The 12,168-nt window shown below is 39.1% G+C and overlaps 1 protein-coding gene across 3 annotated transcripts in view; it reads left to right on the forward strand.

Moving 5' to 3' along the window:
• Window positions 1-12,168, forward strand: part of LOC136881711 (uncharacterized) — a 169,084-nt gene that overhangs the window by 140,489 nt on the left and 16,427 nt on the right. For all 3 annotated transcript variants that reach the window (XM_067154186.2, XM_068225091.1, XM_068225092.1), the window contains one exon: window positions 4,294-4,489. In XM_067154186.2, the coding sequence (XP_067010287.2) occupies window positions 4,294-4,489 (196 nt within the window). The remainder of the gene's footprint in view (window positions 1-4,293; window positions 4,490-12,168) is intronic.

A 12,168-nucleotide genomic window follows, 5' to 3' on the forward strand; every position in this document is an offset into this window, starting at 1 on the left:
AATATAGGCAGTACACTCACACAGATGACGATCTACATTGGACGTGATATCACTTCGAAACCCTATTCAATAACTTTTTACAACATTATACGGCACTCGCAAGACTTCAAAAATTTATCCAAGTGGAAAATAAAACAAATGACTCTCTTTTTTTTTTTGTCGTATTCTCACATTTACAAAACTTAGTAGGGGTGACCACTGCGTATATCCCCATTCAAATACACTTTTAGAGATCATGAGACAAGATATAAGAGGTAGTAAGATGGAAAGTCACCTACCTCATGTAGTCATAGGGCTCACCTGCGACCCTGGTATTTTATTTAGCCATTTTTACATTCATGGCTTTACAAACCATTTTTATATATCTTCAGGTTTCCTGGAATAAAGCATAAAAAAAAGAAAATACCCTTCACTTGTTTGTTGAGCGCACACGATAGACTATAATTATTTCCGCACACGAATTACTTAATCACATTAGAATTTATTCAGTACTTTGACCGTCCTATCTGGTACAATTATTTCACTCAAGAAAACTATCTCCTCATGGAGACAAGACCTAGCCACACTGGCTGAAATCTGCAGTTGAACTCAGTCTACTTTCGTTGTTTGATTTCGCAGAGCAGCTCAACAATTTTTCGTCCGCTTTGTATCACAAATGCCGGAGGAGACTTCGTCATGGTGTCCCTTCGTATTTATAGCAGTTACCCCCTCTCTTCGGATATCTCCCTTTGCCGCCAAGAAAATTTCTATAAATTTTCTGACTTACCTAAACTGTAATTTCAAGAGTTTTGAAAGTGACTACATGCTTGCTACATTTCTGGCGGTAGTGTTCATGGACATTTAAAATTTTTACGGGTTCGATTTGCGAGATGATTGACCCCCTTTGATAGGCACTATATGTTTTTGACTTGGCTTGGATCACGCCATGTACACGCGCTTTGAAATAGTTCACAAAAATGACTTGAGATTCTTCCGCCGTTGACACGTGTGGTTGACGTCACGTACCCCAGAGCGTGGGACCGAAGGTAATCACCCCCTCGTCACATGTCAAATCCATGCTATCAAGAATCCAACTTTTAAATGATTTTCGATTTATGCATAATGTTCTTAGGGCACAAAGGTCATGGGTTCAATACATACTTACATACATACATACAAACATACATACATACCATCAAAATTAAAGAGAAATTATATCTTTTATTACCATTAATGCAAATGCTGCCTCAGAAATATATGGCAAGAATTAATTCATCGAAAATGTATAATGTTTAATGGCAAGAATATTTTTGCATGGACTTAGAAAAGGCTAGATTTAAATATCATCCACTGCTGGCCTCGAGCTGTAAGTTATTTACATGCAAAATTTCATTACCAGCAACTTCTTTCTGTCCTCAAGACTCAGAATTCTTCAGAAAGAATACTATTTTGATGATGTGAGTGCAATCCAAATGCTCATGCATCGTCTTATACAATTGTGTATCTTTGTACATGAGGAAAGATATGTGACAGATAATCACAAACTGAAACTCAATTACCCCTATGCTGGCCCTCCTTTGTGGGAGATCCTTATTTTCTTAAGAAAGAACAAACACTAAAATAAAATAAAGGAAGTACGATTCATTATACTCTGTGTACCGGGAGGTACACCTCAATGCCGCGCATTCAATGCTAGCACCTAAATGAACTCCTCTATTGGTGAAACAGTGAAACTGAAACTACACCAACTTGGAACTTTAATCAGAAGATGTCTCCACCTAAATGTTGAGTAATTTTGTTATTGTGCAGTTTCCTAACCTGAGTGAATTTTGTACTTGTTTAGTTTGACATTCATAAGGAAGTTTGGACATTCTTCCACAGATGATACCACTAAAAACTATGATCATGCACCCTGGTGCGAATTTAAAGTTTTGTATTTCTAGGTTGTTTTAACTAATTGATGTTCATTTACTTTTGGGTTGGCAATATTTACTTTTTCTTTCTGTCACTTTTGAATCCAACCAATCACTAATTTCTGTAATTAATTTTCCACCTATCACAGGCTTCTTCTCTGATTCTGAGTGTTACTTTTGAAATCTACCAATAAAATTCAGAGGGTGTGTCTTGATTAATTGTCAATGATCTCGAACCTTCCCTGAGGGTTTATAAACTGCGGCTTTTCTCGTTTGTTGGCCAGTCGATCAATGTCCACCTGAATGTGTGTGTGTGTGCTTAGCAGGAGGCGGGCGGCCTCTTTCATCGGCAGCTAGTACATCTACAAGGTAATGGCCACATAACACCTTTCTTTCTTGTTAACTCTGCAGTTTAACCCGTGGGAAAGGTCTGACTCTTTAGTAATGTAACCAGCTTTTCTAAAATGCAACTTTTTCTGGGTAATGTAAAAACTTCATAAAATCTTTAACTGTAGAGAGTGAATTACCCTCTCGAGCTCCCCTTCATTTTGATTTGTGACTACGTTTTGTAACTGCTTTTCTTCCTTTTCATAATGAATTAATTTAACCTTAAACGAGTCACCTCAGTAGTTTGGGAATAGTCCCTGTTTCATTGGCCTAGAGCCCTTTGGTCTTTTTTAGGTGTTCATTATCTCGGAGCGCAGTTCGCCTACATTCAGTTTGTGTTTCGGGCCGTTTACTTAACCTGTTCTTTTCTGCAAAGGCCCTATAGGTTGGGTACGAGATACCCCTGTTTCAAATTGTATGTTGGGCCATGGAAGGTCAGAGAGTGTAAGAGTTTTGAGATTGCCTCGAGGAAGCTGAAAGAAACGGAGAGCCTATTAGCAATTTCGTAACTGTAAAGTGTGCCTCTAGGAGGCTAGATATTGTGATTTAGGGAGCACGTGCTCTTGAATTAGGGGACTTCTGCCCCTCATTAAATAATACTTCTTCCTCTTGTAATATTGTAAAACTAGGGGCTCAAAGCCCAAAGTGTTAAGCTTCTGAATCGTGGAATTTTCCCAATCTCGTTTAATGATTGCTATTCGTACCTGTAATATTGTTATGAAAAATTGTTAAGTTTGAAGTTCTAAAAGAAATATAACCTTTGTTAAAGTTTTAAATCTATTCTTGACATTGTAGTTAGACCCATTCACCCCAGCACCTTCTTTCACCTCTGCTTTCCACGGATACCCTGGAACACTCAGTATAATCATTTTGTAAAAATATTACATAAAATAACAATATTCCCAATAAAATACATACTCGCAGTCTTAATTAAGATACAGTCCTAGCATCTGTCTGGTGTGAAAATGGGAAAGCACGTAAAACCATCTTCAAGGCTGCCGACAGTGGAGTTTGAACCCACCATCTCCCCAAATGCAAATATATAGCTGCACGGCCCTATCCACATGGCCAACTTGCTTGGTAATGAACTATTTGATCTTACCTTCATGTGTATATTAGTAGATAGGACGTATGCTTTAAAGCTGAAAATGACCCTTCTACAGAAACACTGGTTCCTTGAATTGTCACAATCAATTCTGTTAATTCGATCACATTCCTATACAGTAGTTCAGGAAGATCTGAACAACACACCCTGTAAGTTGGGTTCTTGCTATTCACATTTTCTTGTGTTAACAGTGAGAAACTCCTACCAAGGGAGCCCATGCTCAGAGGCAAGGGGGCCGTGCCCAACCCCCCCCTCCAGCTTTCATGGAAAGGCAAAAATCTAATGTAGTCAGGTGTTTTTCTTTCATGAAAATGATTTAAAAGTCGGTATTATGTAGAAGTGATATTATCGCCCCAACCAACAGGTAGGGGATACCGTGGGTGTTATTCTACCGCAGAATACAAGTCGCCATTCATCTTCCAAAATATTAAAAATACTACATACCCCCTGGTCTAGGCCCTCCCGTACAAACTGTCATATGGGTGCCATGACTTCCACCCTATGTCTTTAGTCACTAAGTGGCTACAGTATATAATTTTCACTAAAACCAAACCTCCATCCCCAACATAGTGGAAACCAAATGAAACTCAGCTCCTAGCCAGTGAAATCAATGCCTTTCCCATGTAAAACTTTGTATATAGAACAGAGTAAATGAAGTATATTTTTGTAATTTAAAATATTGCAGTTTGCTGATTCAATAGGCATGTGGCAAACATGGGAATGATATCTTGATTCATTGAGTATATCTACTCAATCAATAGCTCAGTATAAACATGAAAGACTATTGATTCAATTCTAACGTTAGTAAGGTGCTCTTCAACTTTCCAGCAAGGTTAAGTACATAGAGAAAGCTAGATTTAAATTAAGTGTTTGTCAGCAAATGATGAGTAATTATAAATTTATTTCCAGGATTCTCAAAATCATCTAAAACATGGCTGCCAGTGAATAGGAATTACAAAGACTTGAATGTCAAAGACCAGAAAGCCGCAAAGGAGAGTAATTACTGGACTTACAAACGTCTTGTGAGAGCACGACTGGCACCGGTTGTACAAAAGGGCTCGATTACAACGTACGTTGTATCAGATTCGGTCTTTGCCTTCTCCAGGTAAGTTGTTGTTTGCTACTTTCTAATATCATACAAAGAAACATTAGATACAAAAGTGAAATTAACAACATTACCTTTCTTGTCATATAAAAGTGAAATAACTAGAAAGCAAGGAAGTTCTTAGAGAAGTTATTTAAAAAACAGATTTTTATAACGATGATGATAGATTTTTGACTTCACATTGAAGTACTCATGTTATTCAATTTTATTTATTTGCTTATTTATTTAGCATACAGCTAGCATCACATCATGAACTTGAAAACAAATTTCCAGGGTAGCCTGAAATAGAGTGATTTTGCATTGTGAGGTGATTTCAGACAATATGGGTGTATTAACCTTTCTATGTCAGTAACTGCCAGGTGCATACAGACTATGTCCCCATGCTTTAGGTATTATGTTGTTCCAATAATAGGCTGTAATTTCCATGGTACAGTCAATTGTCACCAACCTGACGTGCTGTTAATAGCAACTGGCGAGTGAATGAAAAATGAAAAATGTTTTGATATGTGCAAATTTTCTGTTGCATAGACTAAAGGGTCTGAAATTCATAATTGTAAATTTATGTTTTTAATCTATGAGAGTGTTTTCCAGTGTGTAATTGAGTCTGCTGCCACTGGTGATGGTAGTTGTCATACTGTTCAACTTTTCTTGAAGTAATGTGCAGGGATGGAATTGAACACATCACGCAATTACAAAAGTGACTCCATGTGCAGTCAAATGGCAATTATTATAGAAGAAAGCTTGTGACTGCTATTACGGATGTACAGACCGAGAAGTTATCACGCAGGCAAGCATTGGAGCTGTAGCAAATTTCTAATTCAGCTCTAAGAAATATGATAAATAGAAACACTCTAAGAAATTTGGCAGATTATCTGTCATGTTTACAGAAGGAGAGGAAAATCTACTACATGGCATCCTAAGAGCTGCCCACTGGGGCTTTCAGTTTAAAGCACAGGATATCAGGTAACATGCTAAAGGATACCTTGACAAATGTGAGAGAAATTAAAGAAAATTAAACAAAAATTATCCAGGACATCAAATGAAAAACACAAATGTTTGAAGGCATACTTTCAATTTTATTTTAGTGTTTGCTATAAAATAATGTTTGACTTTACTTCATTTGATGACACTTGTGACTATAATTTCTCAAAAGGCATTCTGAAACTATCAGTCAGATCTGGTGAAAACATACAGAAGTATCATACCTAAATAAGTAAATCAACTCCAGTACAATACAAATCTATGTCCTACAATTGAAAAATCTTCCACCCAGCATCATACATTGTGATGAGACAAACATGAATAATGATATGAGGAAGGAACACATTATTGTAAATCAGGGATCAAAACATGCCAAGTATTTTTAAAAATCACTCTCACTCTGCATAAGGCAAGAATTGGACATCTGTTGAAAAGCATAAGAGTTTGAAGGCACCCTAATACATGGGGTGATATCGGACAGTGTTGATATGTTTCCATAAATTTTATTATGTTATAATGGTACTTATAACTACTTCTTGACCATTTTCCCAGTTATGTGGGGTTGGCACTTTGTATTGGTTTAGCCCAGTTTCACAGGAGCCCCCTTAGGAAGGGATGATTGTCACCCAGTGGAGGAAACACCACTGAAATCCGTTGTATTTCAAGCCAACAACAAAGCAGGCAGTTCCTAATGGCTGTGGAGGTAGAAAATGTCATGCTAGATGGACTGGCTGTAAAGGCACAGCTCAATTGTACTCATGAGTCTGCGGCAGTCCATTGCAGTTCTGGTGCCATAAACTGCATGTCTCATGCTATTATGTGCCGCAGTGAATGGCTCCAGGATTACAGTATGCGGGTCACTCCACAGCAAGTTGCAATCCACCTTAAACAAAGTCATGCCTATGGCATTAAGAATTGGTCTGATAAGCCATCAGTGCCACCTCCATCGAGTGGACCAATGAATTACAGAACTGCAGGCGAGAAATGTAAACTCGGATATGAGTATCGGCCACCACTGCCGCCAGTGACAACGATGACAGTTGGATGCCTTTCCTGGCACTAACCCTATAAGTAGGAATGTATTCTGTGGTGATTAGTGATTTTGCCTCGATTTGTCCTCATGAATTCCAACTTTATCTTCATGCTATGATCTTTCCTATTTGTAAAAGTTCTGCTCAAGCTTATTCATCTACTAATATCATTCCACTCAGTCTCTTCACTGACAGCTCAAAACATACCACATAGTTGAGCATCTCGCCTCCTTACTCCCAAATCTTCCCAATCAAGGTTTACAATATTTTCTTAACACTACTCTTTTGTCGGAAATCAACTGGAACAAATCATGCTGCTTTCCTTTGGACCTTTTCCTGTTCTTGTATCAAGTGGTCCTGGTATGGGTCCCATATACTGGAACCATACTCTAATTGGGATCTTACCAGAGACTTATACGTCCTATCCTCTACATCCAACTACAACCCTTAAATACTCTCAAAACCTTGTGAAGAGATCTGTAACCTGTCTTAATGTCCGGCTCCATGGCTAAGTGGTTAGCGTGCTGGCCTTTAGTCACAGGGGTTCCGGGTTCGATTCCCGGCACGGTCAGGAATTTTAACCATTATTGGTTAATTTCTCTGGCACGGGGGCTGGGTGTATGTGTCGTCCTCATCATCATTTCATCCTCATCATGACGTGCGGGTCGCCTACGGGTGTCAAATCGAAAGACCTGCACCCGGCGAGCCGAACATGTCCTCGGACACTCCCGGCACAAAAAGCCATACGCCATTTCATTACCTGTCTTAACAACCTCATTAATATGATTACCCCAATGAAGATCATTCATTATATTAACACCTAGTTACTAACAGTGTTCCCCATGAGATACTATCGCCCCATCAACACAGTAATTAAAACTGAGAGGACTTTACCTCATAGTGAAACTTACGACAATGATTCAGCCTATCTTACAAATAGTCAAGGAGTAGGAGTTTCCAGTAGATGGCAGTTTGACCATATTCTGTTATGGATCGACCAGATCTTGTGGTGTTTTTCAAAAACCTGGTGGCTGGTAGAGGTACTGTGTACCTTAACACTTTGTACCTCATACAAAATATGGTATGTCACCACTTATGGAGTGACACGGTAGTATGTCCAGGCCTCTCAACTTTAGGCTGTCGCATGAAACTAGTGCTACCATTTGCTGTTGTATTGCATTGCTTTTTCATGTAAGGTGTTCATAGAGTGCAGCGCAGGGCCCATTCCTTTCTCAGCACGCTGTGCATTGCGCAACAGACAGTGGAATTTCTCTGACATTTGTCACCACCCCATATGGGGTGACATATGCAACCATCAGAATTCAATTATTAATGGCAAGGAAAATAATGCGGATTGGAGTTTATTATTGCTTTATTCTTACATACTAGTTGAAATTTAGCACTCAGATGAAATTGTAAACCGGAGCTACGTGTGAATAAAAAAATGTTTCTGCAAACCTGAGAATGTTCCCCAGTAATTGTCACTTTCTGGTGGTTTGGTTGAATCATTCCCCTATGCAGCACTGGAATCTTTGCTAGTGTCCTCACTACACAAACTACTGTCGAATTCCAACTCAGAAAAGGTGGCATCACATTGCAAATCCTAAATGTCAACATCTCTTGATTCAACATTCAAACCCTTTTCAGGTTGTTCTTCTATCTCTCTATCGGTAATCATGGCTTACTCAACACAGAAACACATAACATGAATTCAGTTCTTGTCACAAAACTGTAAATTACAAGGAACTCATTGAAAAACGTGTAAGTCAACAGCTCACAACACAGAGCACGGTGTTCCACAACAACAAAGGTAAAAAGGCCGTCACCACTGTAGGGGTTGCATAGTCAACCTAATAACCATATGTCATCCCAATGGGGGACACAAAAATAGTAACTTTGAACATAAATTATGTCTTTGATTATCATCTAGGAATGAAATTACAGACATCTGTAGCCCAGAGCAACCTGAAAAATGTATATCGAATTTCAGCAGTTTACCACGAGAAAAGCAAATGTACATGTCAACGCTAAAGTGCTAACTTGCTCTGGGGTAGCACTGGTCTGCCATATACTTTACCATTGATCTGTTATATTGACTCCGTTGTTACCAGTATGTAATCCGTGTGATATATAGTGGAGGGCAACATGATTGAAGCCTATTTTTGTTGATAGTAGGGATGTCTTCATGAACAGGAAAGTCAGGATGGAGAAAAGGCGCACGTCACAAGTCGTGAAAGTGACACAACATATTGAAGACAGTTTTGAGAGATGACAAATCACGGGGGTGGTATTCACTGACTTTGCAGCGACTTTTGATACAATCAACCACAGACTTCTCCTGAAAAAACCCTATAATATCACCAAAGATTATAAACTCGCTTGCATGGTAAGGAGCCTACTTCAAAATAGAAGATATTTTGTTGAATTTCAGGGGAAAAAAGTAGTTGGAGATCTCAGAAGAATGGGTTACCTCAAGGAAGTGTCCTTGCATCATCCCTATTTAGACCAGCCTCTACCAGATGGAATGGAAAGTTTCATCTATGCAGATGGTCGTGCTGTTACTGCACTAGCTAGCCATTTTGAGATTGTTGAGTGAAAGCTGTCTGATGTTCTGGAAAAACTTACTACCTATTACAGGGAGAATCAGTTGAAACCAAATCCTAACAAGACTCAAGTCTGCGTATTTCATCTTAAGAATAGAGAGGCTATTAGACCACTCCATACCACCTGGGAAGGAGTTGCTCTTGATCACTGTGCAACCCCGAAGTACTTGGATTGTGCTTTCAACTTTAAGAAGCACTCCTTCAATATCAAGCAGAAAGTGTCAGCTCGGAACAATGTGGTGCAAAAACTGACATGGGGTACACAACCAAGCACTCTGAGGACATCTTCACTCGTGTTGTGTTATTCTGCTGCCGAATATGCATGTCTGGTGTGGAATAGGTCCTGTCATACCAAACGGGTGGATGTCGCTCTTAACAAGACTTGTCAAATCATCATTGGTTGCCTATGGCCTATGCCTTTGGAAAAATTGTACTGCCTTGCTGGGATTGTACCTCCCAACAACCATCGGGAGATAGTGGCAAAGAGCGAGAAGAAAAAAATTGATACATCTGAATCTCACCCTCTGTATGATCACCAGCTAGCTTGTTCATGTTTGACTTTGAGGAAATATTTCCTCAGAACAACGGAGGCTATCGTAGGGACTGCACACCAAGCCCGAATTTGTAAATGGTGAGGGAGGTTCAAACTCTCTGAAGAATGGCCGACTCCAATCAAAGAACTCCCTCCTGATCATACAGAGGTTGGCTAAAGTGGAAATTTCTCAATAGATTGTGCTCAGGTGTTACAAGATGCAAATCCAAACTGTTGAAGTAGGTTTTTCATGTAGACTCACTGTTATTTGATTGCAGTTTTCCACAAACAATACCTAATCTTCTCCAATGCAAACTGTGTCCAACTTCATGTACTATGGAAGATCTTATACAAGCAACACCTAATTCCCTGAAAGTGGCTAACTATTGGTCAGCAACACATTTAAGTTTGTTCTTCTGCCATGTCTTGTGGTCTTCTTAGACCCTTCCATTTGGTTTCATCATTTCTAAAGACAGTCTTCACATTAAGGATCCAACGCAGCATCAACTTTTCCAAGCACCGTGCTCGACAGGAAGTCACCTATATAATCCAGATCTATCACAGTGGGACCGTTCTTCAATTTAATATTTGTCTTTTGGTTGTACAGTTTGTACTTTTATGATTATACTAGCAAGATACCCGTGCTTCGCTACGGTATTATACTGAAATTTGTAATTGAATGCTTATTGTTTTAGATATATAATACGCAGAAATTTGCGATCTGACTCGTTTTCTGTGAGAATCTGCCAAAATTCGCGATCTGACTCGTTTTCTAATAGATTATGGCAAGTTTCCTCCCATTTTTCAATCTTTCTTTCCAGCAATCGTTTTCGTACTTCCCGGGCTAGGTCCAGGTATTCCACCCGGTCAGTTGGGTCCCTAAATCTTTGCCGTGTTTTCCTATATGCATTTTAAATATGGATCAAATCCTTCCGGAGATCCTGCGTGGTGTTGTCTTGGATGCCTTGGCGGTACTGAGCCCACGCCCGGACTGCATTCTTAGTCATTACCTGTCCAGGACCCGTTTCCAGCATGGTCCGCACATTTGACGATGGTTCAGAACATTATTATTATTATTATTATTATTATTATTATTATTATTATTATTATTATTATTATAGATGTTCTGGACCCCACAGCAAGATCCAAGACCGCGACTTGGCAGTAAATTACATCTGCTGCCATTGTCATTGTTGACAATGTGACCAGCACCATTGTCACGCGGAGGCAAGTGTGCGGGATTACTGGCGATGCGATTGACGTACTTCCATGCATTATTGACCTTATTATAGAGGTGAACAATTTGACGGTCAATCTCATTCCTATCGTTTATTTCAAATGTGTTTAAATTTTTATTTATATGCCAGGAGAATCTACTGAAAGATGGCTGTCAAAAACGAACCCAGGAAAGATTAAAAATGATCGGTTTATGATCAGAATAAGTACATAAAAAATCTACAGCCTGTTTCCAGTCATTCAACAGAGTCAGGAATGGAGTGAATAAAGCCCCATCTATCGGCGACAATAGGAATTGTGTCGGCTGCCGAAGCACTCCTCTGGGAAAATGATCGATGAATGACAAATGAAATGAAATATTGGACAGTGTTGCTGGAATGAATGATGGCAAGGAAAACCGGTGTATCCGGAGAAAAACCTGTCCAGCCTCCGTTTTGTCCATCACGAATGTCACATGGAGTGACCGGGATTTGAACCACGGAACCCAGCTGTGAAAGGCCAGCGCGCTGCCGCCTGAGCAACAGAGGCTCCTTATAAGTACATTATGAACAGTAAAATCAATTGGCCTCACCTCCATTTAAAACCCACCGCCGTTAAGTTTATTACCCCCACCCCCAAATTAAAAAGAAGGCGTGTTTCTTTACGTTTAGAGATTCCAAACACCAATGTTCATGTCCATTACCTTCAGTTTTGAAATATAGCCTAAGTATCCCCATAAAAATAATTCACTTTTTTTTTCACTTCCTATCACCCTCCCCCCCCCCAAGTGAATTTTCCGGCAAAAAATACTTGCTTCTTTAATAGTAAAGGATCTTCTAAATACCAATTATAACGACCCTAACTTCTTCAGTTTTTGATTTATGTGTCCTCATGAAAGGAATTCAAATCCTTTTCACTCCCACCCCCAAGATGATTTCACGCTCTCCCCCCCAAAAACGCGTTTTTCTTTGATTTAAAGGAGATCCAAATACCAATTTTTACGTCTGTAACAACTTTAGTTTTTATTAGATGTATGTATTCTCATACAATTAAGTCAATTAATTTTTCAATTCTTACCCCCCCCCCTTTTCATTGGATTTTTCGAGAATACGTGTTTCTTTACTTTTAAAGCAGATTCTAAATATCAAATATCACATATGTAACATCTTCATTTTTAAGATATCAGTAGCCTAATTAATTAATTCGACACCATTTTCAGTCAATTTTACCCCCCCCCCCTTCCACCCAAGTGGTATTTCCGAAAACTAAAAATACACATTTCTTTATTTTTAATAGAGATAAAAAATACTATTTTTC

This window comes from Anabrus simplex, chromosome 1 (genome assembly GCF_040414725.1).
Source record: "Anabrus simplex isolate iqAnaSimp1 chromosome 1, ASM4041472v1, whole genome shotgun sequence".
Classification (NCBI taxonomy): domain Eukaryota; kingdom Metazoa; phylum Arthropoda; class Insecta; order Orthoptera; family Tettigoniidae; genus Anabrus; species Anabrus simplex.